Source organism: Podarcis pityusensis, assembly GCF_964106645.2.
Source record: "Podarcis pityusensis genome assembly, chromosome: 17".
Lineage (NCBI taxonomy): Eukaryota > Metazoa > Chordata > Lepidosauria > Squamata > Lacertidae > Podarcis > Podarcis pityusensis.
In genome coordinates this window covers 2,855,877-2,878,832 of record NC_138042.1, presented here as the reverse complement: position 1 = coordinate 2,878,832, position 22,956 = coordinate 2,855,877, and the positions used below count along the sequence as shown (strand labels likewise).

The 22,956-nt window shown below is 41.7% G+C and overlaps 1 protein-coding gene and 1 long non-coding RNA gene across 3 annotated transcripts in view; one reads left to right on the top strand and one right to left on the bottom strand.

The window, feature by feature from the left end:
* The window catches only part of MECP2 (methyl-CpG binding protein 2), a 94,903-nt gene extending 77,675 nt beyond the window's left edge, over positions 1-17,228 (bottom strand). Inside the window, exon 1 of one of the 2 annotated variants that reach the window (XM_080987324.1) lies at positions 17,160-17,228. Coding sequence is in view for 1 of the 2 variants with exons in the window: in XM_080987322.1 (XP_080843448.1) it covers positions 17,003-17,037 (35 nt within the window). In the remaining variant the exon portion in view is untranslated. The other variant, XM_080987322.1, reaches the window with a different exon arrangement.
* Positions 17,229-17,692: 464 nt separating this feature from the next.
* LOC308466528 lies at positions 17,693-19,799 on the top strand. Its single transcript, XR_013980862.1, has 3 exons — positions 17,693-17,756; positions 18,013-18,118; positions 19,501-19,799. It is a non-coding gene; the product is annotated as an uncharacterized lncRNA (long non-coding RNA).
* The last annotated feature ends 3,157 nt before the right edge of the window (positions 19,800-22,956 follow it).

Genomic DNA, 22,956 nt, shown 5'->3' with positions numbered 1-22,956 from the left:
CTCCCACTGCTGCCGCGCCGCTGCCACGCGATTTCTGTTCTCATCCTGAAGCAAAGTTCTTAACCCAAGGTACTATTTCTGGGTTAGCGGAGTCTGTAACCTGAAGCGTCTGTAACCCGAGGTACCACTGTACAGGGTTACCTGAGGATTTTTTGTGGGGGGAAACACTCTACCAGACAGATAGGTAGCCGTGTTGGTCTGCCATAGTCAAAATAAAAAAATCCTTCCAGTCATACCAAGAACTAACTTAGTTGGTCTTAAAGGTGCTACTGGAAGGATTTTTTTACTCTACCAGACAATACTGTACAAAACGGGTAGCCATGGTCTAAGCATCCCTGAAAACACAGCCAATGTCCACCAGTCAGGGACTGTGCCAGCAACAATGCCCACATACCACCCATGCCTGACGGGTTGAGTGTAGGATTGTGCCCTGAATTACTACTACCTTTTAAAAGTAGCCTAAACTACTTTAAAAAAAAGCAACTTCCAGTCAAAAGTTGCAAAGCCTCAATAAACATCTTCATAATTACATCTGCAGAAGCTGAATATAAAAACCCTACCCTTACCCCACCCCCACAAAAATCTATATTATTAAACCCCCAAACACTTATAATGGGAGATGAAAGTGCTTTACAAATTCTGTTTCTAATGTCAATATGAGTTTAGTGTGATGTGCCCCCCCCCCCCGGGAAGCTTTTTTATATCCTATTTGGTTCTACAGAAGGTGTGGGAGTCTTTCTGCAAATCACTTCCATAATTCAAACTATAACGTGGCTACTCATGAAAAAGGCAGATTTATGACAGGAACCACAGGTCAGCACAACACTATTTAATTGACTAAACTCAAAATATGATACTTTCACTGACATAAAAAGGGGTTCAACAGCAACTTGTTAACTGAAGCCAGAGATCAACCAACAGTTTTCACAAAAGCTGGAACTGAGGATGTGTTCACATTTCTGCCTTAGAGCCAGTAAATTGTGCCTGCCCCGAGGCCTTTCACAGCACTTCCCCCCAGATGTTCACATCAACACAGCTTCATTCCTTTGTTTTTGTACATGTCAAGGGGGGAGAATGTTCCATGCAAAGATGATCCTAATTTGTCTCTAGCCAAGGTGTGAATGGCTTCAGGACTCCAATCCATGTGAATATTGCAAAATTAATGAATGTTAGAATGATGTTGGATTGAAGTTAAGTGGTTTCCAACTGTACAGGCACGAAAGAATATGGAAAAATTTGTTTTTAATATGTGAAATGTAAAATTTAAAGTTATAATATATCAAGATTAAAGATTAGGATTAAAAAGGAGGGAAAGGAATTGTTGGATTAACATATTTAATTAGAATACAGAAGAGGGAGGTAAGAGGAGGTCCGGGAAACAAGTAAACGTAAAAGAAGTGAGGAAAAGATGAAATGGTTTTTTAATTTTTTTTCTTTTTTTACTTTGCATTTTTTCTTTTTATTGTTAATTTTTTCTTTACTAATGTGGGATAATGAAATTGTTTGATTTATTTTATTGTTTTTGTTTTGTTAGTTTAATGTATTGTATTGTATTGTATTGGGTTTTTTTTAGTGTTTAAATTTTTTGGAAAAGTAATAAATATTTTTTTTTTTAAAAAAAGGACTCCAATCCATGTGAAGCTGCTTTGAGAAATAATGCATCAAACAGTAGTATTTTATTAAAAAGTACAGGATACTTATGCATTTAAAACCCAGCACTGGAAAAGAACTGAGTGCACAGTAAACAGGAGTATGGACACAACCTTAGGCTACAGGTTCTGACACAGCATCCTGGAACCCACAACAGCTACTTTTCATATTTTGGTTGTGGGTGTTTGAACATCCTTTCAGTAATGCACACAGTGCTTCAGCTGTAGAAGGGCCAGGAAGTGCGTGCATATATATAAGCTTGCAGAGTTTCATTTCCAATTTCTTCTGCATCTGCACAACACCAGCTCATTCCCTTTTTGCAAACCACTTCTTTTTAAGATTTTCAGTGTTCACCTTCTGTTGGCAAGCCCCTTTTGATCTGCATCTACCTCCATAAAAGCCTCAGCATCAGGGCTGTAGGGCCACAGGCCAGTACTGTGTTTTTTTTTGTGGCAGGTTCAATTGTAAGAAGAAACATTTAAAACGTATGTTTGCATCATATCATTTTCTTCCCCTCCCACATATATAGGTAGATTTATATAGATATATAGATATAAATATATTGTTTGACTAAGATGTATTTTAAAAACCAAAACACTTTTTATGCCAGGGAAGGCGCACCAGATTATACAGCACCAGATTTAAAAAAAAATGAGGCTTGAAGAAGAAGATTGCTCTGAATTTTCACTTCTTTGATTTCAGTTTTAACCCATGACACAGCTTGTTGCAATTACAAAATGCCAATTCACATCCTCACAGAAAGAAGATTAAAGCATTTAATCACTTGCAGAACAGCTTCAACCATAACTAACTACCACATAAGACCAATTGATACATTATTTCCATATAAGCACACCTGTACCTGTAAAGCTCAAATGGTAATATAAATCTGTTTTAGAAGATGGACAGTTGTCGGACAAGTCACTCAAGTGGTTCATCAGCTTTAATTTCCTCTCTTTGGAATATTCATACCTTTTCTCAACAATGGATGGGGAACACTTGAGGGCACCACCATGTATTTTAGAACTAGCATGAAAAGCAGCCCTGAAGACATTATACTATTAGCTCCCAAACTGTTTGTCAAGGAGACCCATCTAACCAAGCACAACAGGAGCATCCACTGTTGGGGGGCGGGGGGGGGGGGCTGACTGCTTTCAACATCAAGAAAGGTGCAGGGACAGGAGAAAGCAACTTTTGCAAACCTTACCACATCACACTGAATAGCTGAGGAGACAAACGACTTGAAATGACAAGAGTTTGAGCAGGATAAGAGTTCATCTCCCTCCATGCCTGTTTTGATGCCAACCGATGGATGAATAAACATGGCTAACTCCATCATGTTGTGTGTGGCCCTCAATTCCACAGTAAACAGAGATATTGCGGCACCCCTTAGTTTCTTTTGAATATTGATTCTCTGTTAGTCTCCTATCAGTCCACAAACAAAACATTTAAACTAATCCTCAAATGTGTTTTTTTCTAAGTTCTTAACAAATGGTTACACTGTGTTTTGTGATGCAGTTGTGCAGGGAGAGAGGCAGAGAACCAGAATGATACAGATGGCACAGCAATAGAAGCTGCAAACTGCACTACAGCACAGTATGATCTTTTCAAATAAACAGACACCAAAGCTGGAAGCTTGGTACATAGCACAGAGGAGAAATTGTTAAGGATCTAGTCAGCTTGCAAAAATACAATCCACACAACGTTGCCAAAGCCAACAGAAAGCCTGGTTTATCAAGCACCCTTGCACAGCCAGCTTTACAACTTGCTTTTAAGCAGCTCTTCGCCTGCTTCCCAGGCCTCACAGTACCGTCTTCTTCCTCATCAACAAGAGAACATCACTTCCAATTCTAGTGGCCCAAAGCATACTTTTCCAAAAATATAAATGAATGGTCGCTGCTACAGCATTAACAAGCTTCTGACCTGACCAATAATGCCCAAAGAGGGGCACTAAAGGGTTTTCACCTATAAACGTGAAAAACGACACTGGAAGCCTATGGCATCATCCACTTCTGAGAAATGATGCCCTTTAAAAATGAACTGCAATTTAGGCCCAGTTACATATACTTCCCCCCACCCACACTGGGGTATCTAGGAAACTATCAAACATCTTTTTTGCCAGTAACAAATGCCAATGTCTATATATGCAGAAAAATAGGCATCTTTAAGCTACAATGTACAGTGGTACCTCGGGTTAAGTATTTAATTCATTCCGGAGGTCCATTCTTAACCTGAAACTGTTCTTAACCTGAAGCGTATGTAACCCGAGGTACCACTGTATAGGGGGCCAGGACCACTGTATTTTTAAAAATAACCTCTGGGTTGCAGCCTTTGGATCCAAGCTCTTACTAGGCCTTGGGAAACTGCCTTTATCTAGCACAGGAAAGTTTAAAAGAGCTGAACAAATGTTTCAAACTAGTAAAATTTGCTAAATTGGAAATATGGCCTTAAGGATGACACATAGCTCCCTTTCCTGTTCGCTTTACTCTGCCTCACTTGCCCTTGGACACTGTTCACAGTCGTATCTCCACCATACACATAAACCATTTCTGCATGTGAACATTTAAATATTTGTCTTTTCTTCCTGAACCTTGTAGCCTCCTGTGTGTTCTTTAGATCCATCTTTTGCTACTTGATTGGGGAAATTCTGTGGGGATCTGTAGGATCTGGAACTTCACATGGAGTTTTCCTATTACAGTGGTACCTCGGGTTACAGACGCTTCAGGTTACAGACTCCGCTAACCCAGAAATAGTACCTCGGGTTAAGAACTTTGCTTCAGGATGAGAACAGAAATCGTGTTCCAGTGGCGCGGCAGCAGCAGGAGGCCCCATTAGCTAAAGTGGTGCTTCAGGTTAAGAACAGTTTCAGGTTAAGAACGGACCTCCAGAATGAATTAAGTTCTTAACCCGAGGTACCACTGTACATGCCTTACCACACTAGCTCTCACCAGGAACTTGCGCAGGGGCCATGCTCATTTTCTCTGTATCGTTCCAATTTTAGTATCTGTGCTGCCGAAGCGAGCATGCTCTCAACAGGCACTTGAATCAGTATTTTCTTTTCTAACATTAACATTTTAGGGACATTCAGGTAGGTAGCCATGTTGGTCTGATGCAGTCGAAATAAATAAAAAATTGTCCAGTAGCACCTTAGGACCAACTAAGTTTGCTCTGGGTATAAGCTTTCGTGTGCATACACACTTCTTCAGATACACTGAAACAGAAGTCACCAGACCCTTATATATAGTGGGAGGGTGGGATGGGGTTTTTCTCAGAAGGGTAGTAGGAGATGGGTGATTGACTCAATGGGTATTTTAGGGACATGGGGATTTCCCCATCACTAGTCCAGGCTTGTGCCCCAGGGATGTCACTTCAGTGCTGCTAACACAATGGTTTGACTTCCCCTCTGAAGGTGCACTCCATTTTCTCTTGAAACAGACGGATGCTAACAAGAGTCTAAAGTCGGAGCCAGCCTCTCAGCTGCAACCTATTCAAGTCCAGGTTTTAAAGAAGGAGGGAGCAGGTATTTTTCCACAGACAGCTTTCTGTGTCATGTGGCCAGCATGACTAAACCACTTCTGGTGCAGCAGGATACCGCAACAAGTACCAGAGTGCATGGAAACACTGTTTACCTTCCCACCACAGCGGTACCTATTTATCTACTTGCACTGATGTGTTTTCGAACTGCTAGGTTGGCAGAAGCTGGGACAGAGCAATGGGAGTTCACTACCGTTCTGTGGATTTGAACCGCCGACCTTCCAATCAGCAAACCCAAGAGGCTCAGTAGTTTAGACCACAGCGCCACCCACGTCCCTAAAAAATCTCAACTAAACTATCCATAACAGATGGCTAGGTTGTATATATGTATAAATAAACCAACTATTATAAAGGCACCACAGTCCACTGTGCCTCATTTTAAAAAGGAAGCACAGACCTTGGCTAAGTGCCTGGAACCCCTGGAATCCCATACCACTTGGAGTTTGGGGTAGCATGCAATAGTAATCTAACTCTAAAAGCAACAGGAAATTGTGTGGCATGAGGAGGAAAAGGAAGATAAAAAGGAAACGGGCAGGTGTTTTGCAGCTGAAGCTGCCATTAAAAACAACCACAGAACTTGTATGCCAATCAAACCACCCTTACCACATTATGCTGTTAACAAATTATTGGACTCAGAGACACTCCAAGTTGCAACAACAAAATGCCACCTAGTTGCCCAAAGAAAACACATACCTTGCCATCCCCTCTACTGGGAATTTTTTATTGATGCTGCTAAGCTTTGGAGCTTTTCCTTCTCCAGAAGGCATTAAGAACATAGTAGCCTAAACAAGCAGATGAAGCAGTAGGCAAACAAACATAATGAGCATGTTTAGAACAGATCCCTGAAAACTCAATAACGTAGAATCCCGGCAGAACAAGGCATGCCTGTGCCTTGGGCAGAATGCCAGCGACATCCAGCCCCTAGTTATTCCCATGCTTTTAGTCAGTGTCTGTCATTACATGCATTATTAGCCTCCCAATGGACTATCACAACACACTCTACATGGGCCTGCCCTTTAAGGCAGTTCAAAGACTTCAGCTTGTATGGAATTTTATACCGTATCTTTTAATGAAAGCAAGCCATAGTCAGCATGGTCCCTTTCACACTAGGTCCCCTTAACACCACTGAGGCAATGTTCATGCAGTACCATTGAAATACTTCAATGCTTGCTCATTTGTTTAAAATCATAAGCGTTTTTACTCATAATTAAGCTCCATAAATTTCTAAATCAGTAAACGCGACCTGTTTGAAATATGTCCTTTAGTCAGTTAGTCTTTTGCTGTTGTCTGTCATTTAATGCCCTTTAATTACACATTTCCTTTTTTTTAGTCAGTGTGATTTCACCATTTTATTGTTGTTGTTGTTTTCATTTTTCTTTCTTTTTGACACAATAGTTTGCTTCCATGCAACTATTTTACTCTGAAATTGATGCCATTAATTCATTAGGTCATCATGGAACATCATGGTAATAATAATAATAATAATAATAATATTAAATTTAACAACTACTTTTATTATATTCAGAAAAGAAATGTTAACAATAAATAAAAGTTTCACCATCATAATCAATAAAGGAAATTGAATCATTGCAGTTCTTAGGTAAGTTACCGTATGATAAGACTTTACTATGATTAAATAAAATAATTTTAAATTGTGTATGTAAGTTGCCTAGAGGCATTTTTGTATTTGATGACTAATTGATATATAATAAGGTGGCATTGCTTCCAAACCATTGCATTACTGTGTTTTCTACATTGCCCTCTCTCCCTTCCTTTCCATTAAAAAAAAAACCCTAAACCGGCTTTGTGGCAATTTTTTTTGTCTTTGACTGGAACTGCAGCTCCTGTGTAGACTGGAAGTATCTGTACCTGCTAGGAGGCAAGTTATGTGGGGTAGCTGGTGATGTCCCACCTTTCCACACTGCTTGTCTTGTATTTTTTGTCTTGCTACATGGTCCCTTCACTCATAGTCAGTCTTGCTTTAAAAAAATATTTGTTTCCCCTCTCATCTTTTTTGAGGAAAACACAATTGCATCTCTTTATGCTCATTTGCAGCTTTTTTTTTAAGCTTCTGAACAGCAGCGGAGCAAGCTGGGGCAGCACGCATGCCCTGCACCCAGGGGTGGGGCGAGCTGCCAGCGGGGCAGCGCGAGCCAGGGCAGAACGCTCTGCAGGAGGCGGTGGGCGGACCGTTTAGGGCAGTGCGAAGCCTGCGGGCGCCCAAGCCACTACGTCACTCCCAGGAGAGACGCATGGCTCAGGTGGGCTGCAGGCCCTGCAGTGAGTGCCACCCGGCATTTTGTCACTCCCCTCATTGGTGACATCTGGGACAGCGTGCCCCCACTGCACTCCCTTCCTCCGCCCCTGCTTCTGAATGCCAGTTATTATCTTTAAAGTCGTAGGTGGCCTAGGCTCTGTGTACCTTAGGGAATACCTTTGCTTGTATATTTTCCCCAATCTCTCAAGTAAGTGGGTAGGCCCTGCTTTCACCAAAATACAATACCGGGAGCATGGAGTTTGGTAACTTCTGTTGTGCTCATTGGAACTCCCTGCTCAAGAGAGATCCACCAGATTTCTTATTAGCTGCATTTTTGTCAGCAGATACAACGTTTTTCTCGGTCACTGATAACACAATTGTGCTTACTTGTAGATATTTATTATTGTTTTAACTCAGGGAGGAGTAACCCTTCAGATGAACAGAGGCAGTTAATACTGCACGTTTGCAAACTAAGTTTCTTGAACTACCTGTGAAAGACAAATGTATCCAAACACACATTTAACTCTACAAGATAAAAGGGCAGGGGATACAGTTCACCCATTATTATCATCGCAGGGCTGTTAGCAAAAAAGTGATGCTTTTGGGAGGCGTGACCAATTAAAGGCTACTCATTTCTGCAGATCTGTGAGAGATTCATATTGGTAAAGAATTCAAAAGAAATTCCCGAGTTTCCACTCTCTGCAAGATAGGCATGTTGATCCTACTTTTAAGGTAGCCAACTATGGTTAATTCTAACAATAATGAAGCATGTCTGCCTTGAGCCAACATTTTTATAGATCTACAAAAGTGTAATATCTTGCCTGAATAATTAACTTTTGAAAGACACAATGCAAAAAGATGCCCAGTATTCTCTCATCATAACTTGCCAATAAGTGTTGATGTAGTGCTCCTTTTTGAGTGTTCAAAGCTTTTCATACCCATTACCTTAGTAACACATTCAACAATCCTATATGGTAAAGGTAAAGAGACCGCTGACCATTAGGTCCAGTAGTGGCCAACTCTGGGGTTGCGGCGCTCATCTCGCTTTATTGGCCGAGGGAGCCAGCACACAGCTTCCAGGTCATGTGGCCAGCATGACTAAGCCGCTTCTGGCGAACCAGAGCAGCGCACAGAAACGCCGTTTACCTTCCCGCCAGAGCGGTACCTATTTATCTACTTGCACTTTGAGGTGCTTTCGAACTGCTAGGTTGGCAGGAGCAGGGACCGAGCAACAGGAGCTCATCCCATCGCAGGGATTCGAACCGCCAACCTTCTGATCAGCAAGTCCTAGGCTCTGTGATTTAACCCAGAGCGCCACCCGCGCCCTATATGGTAGGCTGGTATTATTCCAGCATGGAGCTGGGATGGAGAGTATAGTGGTTTGCTTAAGGCTACCTAGCAAGTTCATGCCTAAGGTTCACAAAGTAATGTTGGGTGCTTATACACTTTCCAGAAACAAGGACTGTCAGTAGGTCATGCTGAAATGCTGACTCAGGTGCCAGAGGTGTTTTTGACAACACTAACATTAGCAACTAAAATAAAAAAAATTCATGGTCAGTAATTGGCAGTCATCTAGTAAAAAGGCAAACTGCTAGCCTAGAAGAAACATTCTGCTTGCATATTTTGTATTTCAGGCTCTATTCACCTAGTGATGTGTACAGGAAACAATAAAAGGTGTGTGTGTGTGTGTGTGTGTGTGTGTGTGTGTGTTTACAGAGAAGAACATCATGCCTCACAATAGTTAATTGTGAGTTTAAGGTGCTGGTTTTGACCTTTAAAGCCCATTGCAGCCTAGGACCCACGTACCTATGGGACCGCCTCTCCTGGTATGCCCCGGGAAGGACCTTAAGGTCCACAAATGACAACATTTTGGAGGTCCCAAGTCGCAAGGTGGTTAGATTGGTCTCAACTAGGGCCAGGGCCTTTTCAGTACTGGCCCTGACTTGGTGGAACGCTCTGTTACAAGAGACTAGGGCCCTGCGGGACTTGACATCTTTCCACAGGGCCTGCAAGACAGAGCTGTTCTGCCTGGCCTTTGGTTTGGACTCAGTCTGACCCTTATGTTTCCTTCCCCTTATGGTTTTGATCTATGGGATATTATTAAAATGAGGCTGCATTTTAAACTGTATTTTAACCTGTATTTTAATTCCCCCCTCCCCTATTAGCCGCCCTGAGCCCGGCTCTGGCCGGGGAGGGCAGGGTATAAATAAAAATTATTATTATTATTATTATTATTATTATTATTAATACTAATAATAATAATAATCATGCCAACTTTGTCATGGAGCAGAGGGGCACAATGCTGGTGGGGATATGAGTATTGTTTGGGGTTACACCCACTAAGGATGAAATCTACAATCTCATGGCCTACGGACAAAGCTATGAATCTGATCATTAGTGTTTACAGGAAAACGTTTACATTCAATGCCTTCAGGTCTAAATCAAGCACTCAAGTTTGGCCTGAACCGTTTCAACCCCCTGTGGGCATCCTTAAGGGATAAGACCACAACTTTGACTCCATTATTAAAGAGTTACCGAAAGTGAATCTCTATATATTGTCTGCACTCACTCTTTCACTTATTAAACATTTGTCAAAATCTAAATTCCGAAAGATTTGGTTTGATTTCTTAAGTGCTACCATATATGCTATGGCAGATAGATCATAGTCTTGGTACATCCAATTGTGCGAGGGAACTGTGCAATGGAATTTAGCCTCAGTCGCCAAAGTTTAGTGTTGTAAGAGCAGGTCACAGTGAATCTCAGGCTTGTGCACATTCCACCCCATCCTCACGTACAACCATGAAGACTGAAGAAGCTTTAGCTTCTGTTTTAGATTACCCACAGCTTGCTATGACATCAAATCCAAGAAAAATGAAGTTTTAACTGTGGTTAGAGCAGGGTGGTCTAACATGTGGCCCTCAATGTGTGGCCCTCAGCAACATATGTCACCCCCCAGCCCTTGTGCTGTCTTCCCAAAGCCATAAAGCAAGGTGCTGGGATTGGGGAAGGAGGTTTGAGGGCTCTGGCAAGGTCCTAGGGTCCTTCAACCTCCTTCCCAAAGCCTAATTAGCACTTTGCCAGCTTTGGGAAGGAGTTGGGAGGGCTCTAGGATGCTGCCAGTGCCTCACTACTCCTTCCCAAAGCCGGCTTCCTCACTTAGACAGCTTTGGGAGGGCAGTGCATGGGCTGGGTGTGTGGGTGTCAAATTTTGGCCCCGCTCCCCCTCACATAACAAGGCAGTGTGCGTGTCAAAGTACTCTTGCGGTCCACTTGGTATCAAAAGTTGGACCACCCTGGGTTAGAAGAAATAAGTTAACCTCAAACCTTTGTTTACAAAGCTGGCTTGCTTTCACTTATAGTTAAGATTAATAACAATTTAAGGTTCAGGCATAATGCTGAACTGGGCTTAATCTAAAAGAGAAATGGAAGCTTCCAAAATCCCCTCATAGCTATGCCAGAGGACAACAACAGTAGGGTCTCACTGCGATTTGTGCTTGACCATGGTTTAGCACTACATGCAATAGTATATGACAACTGGTTTTATTGTAAGACCAAGTACCTTACATTATACCCTTTATTTGCTGAAATAGTTTATATTCTCCTTCAAATATTTAACATTGCTGTGTTACCTTCTGTGTTACTCAGCATATTTCTACACAGACACCAATTTAATACACATGTGAAAACAGTGCTCAATATGTTTTAAATCCACTTGTCTGTACTTGTCTTTGTCACATATTTTAGCCCAGCAACTGAAAAATTACTTTGCGTCTTAAATGATGCTCCAGTGGAAAGGTACAACCCTCATACTACAGTCTTCATACTACAATAAGAGAAATGGCTATATTAGCTACAAGAGACTGGACCAATATATTTGACTTAGAAACAAAGGGTGGGGATGGGACGAGTCATAAGGAAGTGGGATGAGAAAAATAAACTAGTCACCTAATTCACACTTAGATATAGGAAGACACAATTACAGATACACTGTTGTTGTAAATTATATAAGCAGCTCTTCGTGTAAAAGGCACATATACAGTTTCCCACAACTGCAGCTTCTAAATGAGCAACGTAAGATTCTTGGTCATCTGCAATCACAGCCAGCTCTACTTTGATATCTGGATCACACCAAGTATGAGGCATTTGTGGATGTGACTGAGGAATTGTAATTGTGAGTCCATGACTGAAGCCATATACTGCCATCATTATGACAACACAACTAGATTTTACACAAATCATTAACAACTCCATGATTAAACCAATAGCCGAGTTTTCCACAAAAACTGATTCTTTGCTAATTTATCTCATGACACAGTATTTAATATAAAGACAGACAGATAGATAGATAGATAGATAGATAAGTCATATTTCCATGTCGTAGGGCTGAGACAAAAGGAACTGACATAAATTTGGCATATTCATAACATTCATTCCAAGAATCTGAACAGAACTGTAATTTATCGTCAGATTACTTAGGCCTCTGGGCAATCAGGATTTTTCCAATCCCAGATTTGATACTATGGAATTAAAGAGTAGTATTTGAAAGTTCTCTGCTCTAGAAGTCTCCTCAATCTACAGCAGGCTAGCAGTCAACCCAGGGAGCACACACATGACAGCGTATGTAGGGTCTGGAAAGCTCAACCTCAAAAATAAAAGACTGGTATAAGGCACCCAAGATGACAGGATGACAACAGGACATCACTTAGGACTAATCCTATATGTGTGCAGGGGATATTGTTTTTGTTTATTACTTTGTTATGTATTTTGTATTTTTATATTCTGCCCTATGATCCTCAGATGTAGGGTGGTGTAAAAATGTAATTAATTCATTAAACAATCCTCTTGCTATTTTTCCCTACTTCAAGTAAAGGGGCAAAATGGTTGAAGATCATCCTTCATCCTTCTCCTTACACCTTTTGTGTACATATGACCTCTGAGTAGATTCAGCGTATTTAGGGATGGGGGAAACACACTGCCTCTACTAACAGACACCCTGGGATCACCAGGAGGGTCCTGCAAGGAGTTATTCCTATAGATGATGGGTATGTAGTACAGGCAACTTCTGTGGAGAGTTTACAGGCAGAGAAATCCATCCATCAAATTCTGCTAGCACTGACAAATCAGATGCAAGTGAAGGAGCACCCGCTTCAACAATTTGCCAGTACAATGTTCACTAGGAAGCAGAGTATCACCAAACAGAGCCAAAGGGTGTTCCCCCAAAAAAAATCCAAAGGGGGGCACCCTCTTAACAGTGCCACATAGGCCAAACATTTGCTTCACAGCAACATGTCAGATTATGTTTTCAATAATAACATCCCAATTATAGAAAACTCTCTCCAGTTTAACTGGTGTTGATCCTGATGCATTTGCAGCACCAGTTAAAACACATTTATTTGCTCAAGTCTTTGGTGGAGATGGATACACTTGCCCTTGCAGAACCTGTTTGTTGCTGTTGTTTTAAGGTTGTATTGTTTTTATCTAAATTTGGTTTTATCGTGTAATTATATTTTATATTCTACTACCACTCTAGAATTATTCTAATGAAGAGTAGGCTAGAAATCCTCAAATAAACAATAAATTTCCAACCAGATAAAGTGCTTTTTAATAAACAAATACAAACATGAACCAAAGAAGCAACAGTTTGAGACATCACTTAATTGAGAATGGGTGGCACAATAACATAATTGCAAACAAATAGAAAAAGAAACAAGGGACCTGCTAAGCAGCTGTTAAAGGTAGAAGAACTGAAACTGAAATTCTTGGGGGAGGGGAAAGAAGAGTACCCCCAGTGCCCCACCCACCTCTAATTTCTACCAGAGGCATGCTCAGCAGAAAATGAGTCACAAATATTTTGTATTTTATGCACCTTCCTATGACACTGCAAGTGTGCATATTATTAGTGTTCACAACACAGCAATTTCATGATCTTAATCTATCATGTCCCCCAGGGCACTGGTATTTTACTTTGGTAGTAGCTACAACCCTATGGGAGAGCAGAGATTTTCCCACATCAACACTAACATACCTGTGTAAAACTGAGTTCTTTAGTTAGATGTGAAACATGGTATTAAGATTCAATACCTGGATAGACAAGGTCTCACACAAAATTTAAATTAACATTTCACAAAAAGCCTACTCTCAAAATACCTCCCCCAAACTTATGACCTCTGCCTCACTTGTGAAAAGTGCCTGAAGTTTTTACCTTTTCAAGTTTCTCTCTGCAAAACTTGGCTAGAAACACAAAACTCCTGATATATCAAATGAATTATATGAACACCCTACTAGAAGCCACACCTTTTTCACACCCAAATCTTCACCATGCAGTAAACAAAGGCTTCAGGACATACATTTGTAGCACTGTACAGAGATTTATGCGAGATAAGGTGGGGCAGATCTTTTAACACAAGGAAGCAATGAACATTCATAGCCATCTTATGTTTGGAATATATGCACAACATGAAGCAGATGCACTGCAGTGCTTATAAGGTTTTATGAGTAGAAGGATGGAAATGCCACCTAAAACCATAAGGGTGAAGGTGACAAACATGATTGTACCACTCCAATGTCTGACATAAGGACACTCAGTTGTCTTGAGCTAGGAGAGGATGTAATTGGAGAAGCAACTATCAACCAAAACTGCAATAGCACTGGGAATCTGGTTTACAAAGAGCAAGCAGTGATATTATGGACTGGGCTGGAAAAGTTGCAAATAAATAGTTTGACAACTAGGATTTTTTAAAAAAATTGTGGCCAATTTAAACAAGGATAGGATAATACCTGCAAAGCCAATACATAACAGAAGCAGATAATAAGTGTTAAATAACTTATGTGAACAACACAATTTATTTAAAAAGTTATTCAGGATAAAATAATTAGTGATATTTTTCCCCTACACCCAAAGCACAAGCGGTGAAGGCCAAAAAAAAAGGATGAAGACCAGTTTTTATCCCTCTCCATATACCTACAGACTGCATATACGGTAGTTGTTTTGTGACTGAAATGTTGTGATCCCACAAGACAGCTAACATGAGAGGACATCAAATAATTGGCAAAGAATTGGTAATCATGACATCTGAGGATTGACAACATCAAAGTACAAAGAAAATGACAGTTACCATAAATAGAGTGACACCTACTTTCCCCCTCCCGCTCAGAGGCAGAGGACAAGGGGCACAGGCCAGGCCACAAACATGAGCTAACAAGGGCCAAAACAGATGCCCATGTGTTTTTGAAATACGTGTTTGCCAGTCTGGCTATAAAGCAAGCACGGAGGAATTTATTTTTAATAGCAAAAAATGTGCAAGTGGAATGGGAACAAAATTCAAACCACGCACTGTCCCTACCTCGTTGGGCTTCATTGCTTTGACTTTTTCTCCCAATCAGCAAACTTGCTATATTGGAAATGGGCTAGGAAGGAAAAAATCTTTAAGATAAGTGGCAAGGAGAGGTAAAGCAGGGGAAGAGAGTTAATTTTCGTCACCCAAATGCTTTTAGTATTAAAAGTTAACTCCCTCACCCAATTTTCAAAACGGACTGGAAAGTTTGTGTTTAATAAGCACATGCACAGTTGGTTCGACCCTCAACCAATGAACCGCTGCCTCTGCCTCCAATTACTTCCTCCTCTCTCACTCTGGAAGGTGCAACAGTAAGGGCCAAGTCTGTTGGACAGCCCAACGAAAAAGTTTATGTGAACAAGAAGATGTCCACTTTCCCTTTCTTTCTGGACTACACAGCAGGGAGAACTGGAGCCAACAGGGCTGCCAAAAGTGTGTGAACAACCACAGAAGGCAGAAGCAACCACCTCCCAATCATTCTGCTTGCTCACACTCTCTGTTTAAGCAGTATGGTGGGAAGGCTGGATACTGCCAAGTCAGGCAGTGTGAGCTGTTGCCGCTGACCAAACATGAACATGCTCACACTGTCAGTGGTACAAGACATAGGATGGATAAGACTGGATCCAGCACTCAAAAGGACATCATAAATAGGGCAAGTTCTGCATCAGTTCTCTTTCTACTGGTGGTGTAGCTGCAAGAAATCAGCCCAGGTAGCCCAACTGTGCAACCCAAAAAAGAGGGAGAGCAAGCAAGTAAGCAGAGTTGGCAGTTGTGCTTGTAAAAAACACAATCATTTCTGGTTGCTCATTCATTCTGGGAAGATGCATTGGGCCCAATTCTCCACACCTACCCTAAGGAGAGAGGAAATAAGTGGGTGGATCAGGGATCGGGATCCAGTGCTCCCCATGTTGCTGGACTACAATTCCTACCATCCCTGATCACTGGCCATACTGACTATGTCATGCCGAATACAATAACACTGATGGACCAAAGAAGCTTCTTACCCTGAGGTTGAGCCTCCCAGAGCAAAAGCAATGATGGTGATAGTCTGAAGGCAATCACTACTCTTGCAAGAAGCAGCTACCACCTCCTCTTGCTTGTATATTGTCTCTCTGAGGGCAGTGAAGACAGACAGCAGCCACTTCTTTACCACCCTGAGTAAGGATGTAGGGGAGCAGCCACTGCCCTTACTCATCCACCAGCTCTGGGAAAGGAGACCAGGGAGATTGGGCAAGTCATGGCTGTAAGGAAAGTTCATGTCTGCTTCCAGTTAGTTGTCAGCCATCTAGAAGGCCCTACCAAGGTACTTACTCGTTCTCTTTGAGTGGTGTGGCACAAAGGACAGGGCCCAGTAGAGCCAACCCATAGCAAGCCATCAGCCACCAACCCTGTTTCCTTGCCCTGCCTCACTTTCTGCGTGATGCAGTGAGGAGGTTTGAACTTGCTAACCCCAATCCTCACCACCGCTTTGCCCAGTGGAAATGCACAGGTGAGTCAAGCGACACACACACACACACACTGGGCACCATGGCACTTGGGATGGAGCCCAATCCTCCTTGCTGCACAACCCAAAAAAAGAAAGTGAAGAAAATGGGCTTACGCTGAAGGAGGCCCAAACCACCATACCACACACAGCCTACAGGGACACGCACACTCTGCCCACTGCGCTGCCCACTCTCTGGCGGCAACGATGGGGTATAAGCAAGCGGAGTGAGAGATGGCGATAGAGGGCCTCAGAAGCAGGCTGCCAGGTGTCCCCATCACCTGAAGTCCCAGGGCAAGCTGGGCAACTTGGCATGAGGCGCTCCACAGAGGGACTGGGGCGGGCAAGGCACCTGCCAAAGCAAGAGGGCCACGGCAGGGATGCAGGATGAAGGGCCACGGCCGGCAGATGCCACCAGGGAGCGGGCACAGGTCACCTCTGACCTCAAGCGCGCGCCCCACGCCAGTCCCTCCCCTCCCCTGCCCCCCTCCGGGGGCGCGCCCCGCGCCCTCCTCCTCGCCCCTCCCCTTACTGGGCAGAGGGGATCGCTGTGACGCACTCGAGGCCCTGGGCGCGCAGAGGGAAAGGGGAGGAGGAGCGACTGCCAGCGGAGAGAAGCCAGCGGCCGCAGCCCCGCCGCGCCGCCCTCCCCGGCGCTGGCCATGGTCCCGCCCGAGCCCCCTGCGCAAGTGGTGCGATGGTCCAGCCCGGCTCTTCCCCACCCCCTCTCCCCGGGTCACTCACAGTCTCTCCTCATCTCCGCTCGGCGCCGCCGCCATTTTCTTCGCAGCGAAAAACCCGCGGGGGGGGAGGGGGGAAACCGAGCCGGAGAGGAAACCCGGAGAGCCAGACCCCGCCCTCTTCGCTGCAATTGGATGCCGATTCCCATCACTCAGGGTACCTTCACGGAGCTATTGGCCGGTGCTCTTCTACACGGGCGAGGCTGCCCTGTTCCCGGCGGCCGTTAGAATTGGCGGGAAGTGCTGTCAGTAACAACGATAAAAAGTGGGTGGGGGACAGGTGCCCGCGCTGCCTCTGATTGGTTCGTGAATGTTGTCTGCCTAATGATAGGCCCGTTGGTTCATCATTCACTGACGAAGAGGGCGGTGCAGAGTTGCGGGTAAAAGGCTTTTTGAAATGTAACGGATCTAACGGTTTTTTCCTTTCCCTTTTCTCGAAGTGCCTCAGCGGTCCCTCCCCTTTCTGTGTGGGTCCGGAGGATACTGGCCTTCTCAGGGCAAAGCACCTTCCAAACACTGATAATTGATGCCAAGACCATGCCTGTTACTTGGTCTTGAATGTGCCCATCGAGATATACCAAGGTCAGGTTTCTGCAGCCATTACTCACCCCATGAGGACCACCATGCCCGCTGGAATGTGGGTGCAGCCAGGCTGGCCCACCCATGAGGCCAGGTGAGGCAGTTGCCTCGGACAGCAGAATCCACAGGAGCAGCGGATCCCGAAGGAGAGCTTTGTGGTTCACCTCGGGTGCAAAAATGTATCAACCTGGCCATGTGTGTAGACCAAGGTCTTCTGGCACGCTTGTACTGATGCTCTCCCTCAGTTACTCACTATATTGCCACGCTAAGGCCACCTTCCTCCATCCCTCCCCACTAATTCGGTCACTCATTTAAAGCCTTTCGATGGTTCCTGAAATGTACAGGTAGTCAAAGATAAGTGCCCAGCTATCATGTTGAAACAGCAGCACCAACACATTAAATCTCCCCTCATAATATTGCACTCTTGTCTTCTAGTAAAATAGCAACACAGTCTCGACGTATTTTCTACTCCTTACAACATGAATGCAAGCCAACTGCCATGCCTGATATGTTCCAAGCATCTGAAAGAAAATTATATCACGTAAGCAATTTTTGTTAACAACCAAAACAGTCAAAACAGCCGCTCAGGCCCAAGTACCTTGAGCACAGCATCTGCAATATCATGATTGCCAGGAACAGATTCAACACAGATAAGTATATGGACCTTGCTCTGTGCTGTGCTGCAGATGTAGCATGACTTTGCTCACAGATCTCAAGGGGGAAGTAACCATGTTACGATTATAGATGGAGAATACAGAGAAAATCTATGCATGCCCTCTAACATTTCAAAGTTGAAAATAACAACCATGTGGTAGCTTAAGTTTTCCTTTGGTAAACAGATGAAATACAGGTATCTCTCTGGAAGCTGCTGCCAAAGATGAAAATAGGGGTGCATCTGTATTTATAAAACCCTTATTTTTGGATCAAGATTCAGAGGCTGTGCTTGTTGCTTCCTTATATACTAGTATATATTCACTGGTAAAAGTATTGAAACTACTCATACAGTAAAATTTACTTATTTAATCCTTTGTAGTGATGAACAAATATATTTATAAAATTATGGTTTGAAATAAATGTATTTGTCTTTAAAAAATTGATCTGTTTATTATGTGGCATCAAACTTCTGACTGCCGTGGTGAATTAGTAGTTATAGGACATACATTAAAAGTATTACAATCATTACAATGAAATGCACTTGCAAAGTTTAATTTAGACTGCAATCCTAAACTCACATAATTGGAAGTACCGTAATTCTCATTGAACCCAATCAGACTTACTTTTCAATAGACATGTATAGGGTTGCAGCTTCAAGCTCTTTGAATTATTGGCAGAGTTGCGGTAGCAGTGTAACTTAGACTTCATACATAACTGCTATAGCTAAACTCCAACCAAGTATTTTGAGACCAACAACACAATTTACACTGAACTAAGTTGTCGGGCTATCTTAAAAAACGAGGGAAAGGTAGATCCAGGAAAATACACAACAGTCAGCCAGATGCTGACACCAACCATAATTATACAACATATTATTAAGCAATCGCTCTATGAGGATTGTTTACAAGAAGCCACATGGGTTTTCCAAGAATGTCATGTGAGACAAACCTTATCTACTTAATTTTAATTGACAACCTTCTAACTATAATTCTATGATTCAAAACAAAGAAATATCAAAACAGCCCCACATAAGTTCATCCCACACAGGAAAAAGGGTAAAGGAAGAATGTGCATGCAAAAATGAGAATGTGTGAAGGAAGGAATCCTTCAAAATCAAAACCTTATACATGTTGTTTGATCCAAAAATGTATTCACTATCTTACAAAGGGTTAGTCAGCACAAACAAACAAGAAATGCATTTATCCTTATGCCATAATACATTTGATATTACAGTATTTTATATGCCACAAATTTTTGTTCCTTTTGCAGGAAAAGGAGGGGAAAGAAAACTCAGTGGCAGGGATGATGAAGGGCTTGCATAATGCTGCCAGGAGTAGGCAATCTGGCCAGGTTGATAGTAGCATCCCATGGTGGACAGCTCCTTGCCTGAGCCTCACTTCAGCGAAGCATGCAGTCATGACCAGGACTTGAAAAAGAAAAAAAAGTATGGAAAACAAGAGTAAGCTCCCATCCCCGTGATTTGCCATGTGTATTAACTATAGTTGCATCTGCCCCTAGTGCCTTTCAGGCAGAAGTGGAATAAAAGCAATAAAATAAGTTTTAATTGCTCCCTTTGCATCTTCTGCCAAGTAGTTAGCATGTGGCACCAGCTTCTATACAGCCATAAATCCCAGTACTTTTATGAGACAATTTGCCAGGGATTCACACAAAAAAACGGGAATGTCCCAGGTGAATCAAGACTGTGCTGACCTTTAAGTCTATATATAAAAGCAGTTCTACACACTCGGTCTCTTTTCTGTCCGCTTCAGTGAGACTAAAGGGTAAAGCTTTTCACATGTTCCGCAGTAAGACTTCAGAATCTAGTTGTAGCAGCCACTTAAACTCACATAGTGGTTCACAGTAGGGTTGCCACTTCTAGTTATCAGAGGGGTGTATATTATTATTTTTAAAACAGATGAATAACAAGCACCAGATTTGTTACTTCTGTTCCTAGTGTTTCCAACTCAGTACTTCAACATTTTGCCACCAAGCCTGCCCAATCCTTACCTAATGGCCTTGCAACTAAGTGTTACCAACATTTCTTTTTTACAAGGCTTTTGAACCCTTAACAAAACAAGAGACAAAACAAAAATCCAGCAGGTGAGTTTCTCCCCTCAACGTACATACTTTCCAGAAAAAGCCTCCCTTGTTGAATTCTAGACTCTCATGCAATTGCTGAAACATACAACAAGCTTTCCAGAAAAGCAGTTACAACCCATTTTCACTACGATACCAAAGTTGACCAATTCTCAAAAACTTTACTGACCACAAACATGCCAGTGCCTCTGTTTTTCTCAACGTGACCTCACTTAAGATTGGAGCCACATTCTCTCATCCACTTTTGCTGTATAAATGCTCCTGGGTCAGTCAGTGGACACAATATGTCAACTTGATCACACAGTGGTTGTCTGTAATATGACCATGCACAAGTGCAGCAATGCTGCCTTGTCAAAGGAATTGCCTTTCATATTTTAAATTTTATTTTAATTTATATAATACCCTATTTCATAGACTAGGCCCAACTTACAACATTTAAATGTACTCTCTTTTATTTTTCTAAAACTCATCCTTCTCATACATATAAATTTTAAAAGAAAAATAAATTCCTATCAAATGTCTTCCAATCTGTAGTCTTTCATAACATGTACTGAAGAATATATAAATGTATAAAACAAATAATGCAGTCACTTCAGTCTAGTGGCTCCATACATGCATGTACTCTTTGGTGGTCATATGCTGTATACAAATGGGAAACTCAATTCTCAAATCATTGATCCTTAGGTAATCAAAATAGCATCATGCACACACAAGAGTGAGGTATCAGCAGGCTTGGGAGAACATCAAAGTTTGCAAAAGTGCAAACAAAAAATTGGGGGGGGGGGGGGTTTGAGGAGAAGCCTAAAGAGTTCAGTAAGACTGAGCATGCTTAGTGGCCACAGAATGCCAGCTCACGGGTGAGATGCATTTTTACTTTATTTATTTAACAAATATATATATACCACTTGATTGTAAGAAAACCTCTAAACCGTTTACAAAAATATAAAATAAAACATTATAAATATCTATTCAAAACAGTTAAAACAGGTATTTAAAATAATAAGAAGCTAATTACAATCAACAGTAGCTGAAAAGAAAAATGAATGAAACTTTTCACTTATTCTGTGTTTGGTTTTATTTATAAACTGATTGCCTTCCATTTAAAAGCTATTCCTGCTAGGTGGTTCAAAGATCTGAATCTGCTCTGAAGGAGACTGAAACTTAGCAGAGGGGAACCAGAAACTAAGCCAAGTTCTAATGCTCTTTTGATCAGCTAAGAAGTTGGGTGTAGTAGCTGGAATATAAGTGAGACTGGCAAATAGGAAACATCAATAGGCTGGAATCTGGACAAGTCAAGATGGAGAGTGTTATAAAGTTACTGAGCCCACAAGAAGTTGAGCTGCAGTATCAACAGATTAGAATGATCTGAAATACTACAATCTAGATAAGGTTTAGAATATGCTTTTGTTATTTTCTCATCCTAATTGCTCTGATAGTTAACTAGTAAAGCTGTTATAAATTATTTCTCCCCTAAAAGTATTATTGCAACAACCTTTTGCTAAAAAAAAGTAAGCAATATATCTATAAAGAGGTTAAATTGATATCAGCAGTGAGGACCACATAAATGAAGGGTCAGCTAGGAAGTTGAACTGACGTTTACAAAACACAGGACTGCCACTGCCAGCCAGGATAAACAATGCCAAGTTAAATGGAACAATAGTCTGAGACTGTGTAAGGCAACTTCCTATGCTAACAAAACTACATCCATGAGGAATATAAAATTTTATTATGTAGAAATAAAATAATAAGGTATGTTATCCTTAAGATTAAATATTAACATTTTTGTGTTCCTTATATTGAATGTGTGAGAGAGGGGGGGGTGAACAAACCATAAAGAGCTATAATTTTATGTTTATTCCATAAATATAAAATAGTAAATATTAAAACTTCCAATGATAAAATCTTTTAAGTATTTATGGGGTGCCTTTAATGGCTGAAACCCACTGTAGACACCTTTGAAAAAATCATAGAATCATAGAGTTGGAAGAGACCACAAGGGCCATCGAGTCCAACCCCCTGCCAAGCAGGAAACACCATCAGAGCACTCCTGACATATGGTTTACAGTATTAGGCAGCAAACCTATACTCACCTGGGAGTAAGTCTAATTAAACTCAATGGGTCTTGCTTCAGAGTAGACATGCATAAGTTTCCACAGTCTGATTAGAGTAAACCAATATTGACCAGCATAATGTTTTTGTTTTGGAGTTTTTTCTTGTGTTCTTATAATTAGACAATTTATCCATTATGGCATAATCTCACAATTTTGTAATAATTGTGTTCTTAGTATAGTTGATGTCATCCAAACTTCTGTGTAAAGAGACAGCTTGTACTCCTTACTTAGAAGTGTAATTGAAAATGTTTGTTTTGGAGGTACTTGTCTTTTGCTTTTGCTTTTTTAAATGTATGTATGTGGTTTTTTCCCCTTTTTTGCATATACAGTGTGTGTGTGTGTGTGTGTGTGTGTGTGTGTGTGTGAAATATTAAAATATGTTTTAAAAAAATAAAAGAAGAAACAAACTTCTGTGTAAAGGAATTTAACAGCCACTGTAATATAACTGGCAAATTGATACAGTAGCCTTTGCTTTCCCAGTATTAAAAGAATACAGTCATTTGATACAGTACCACTG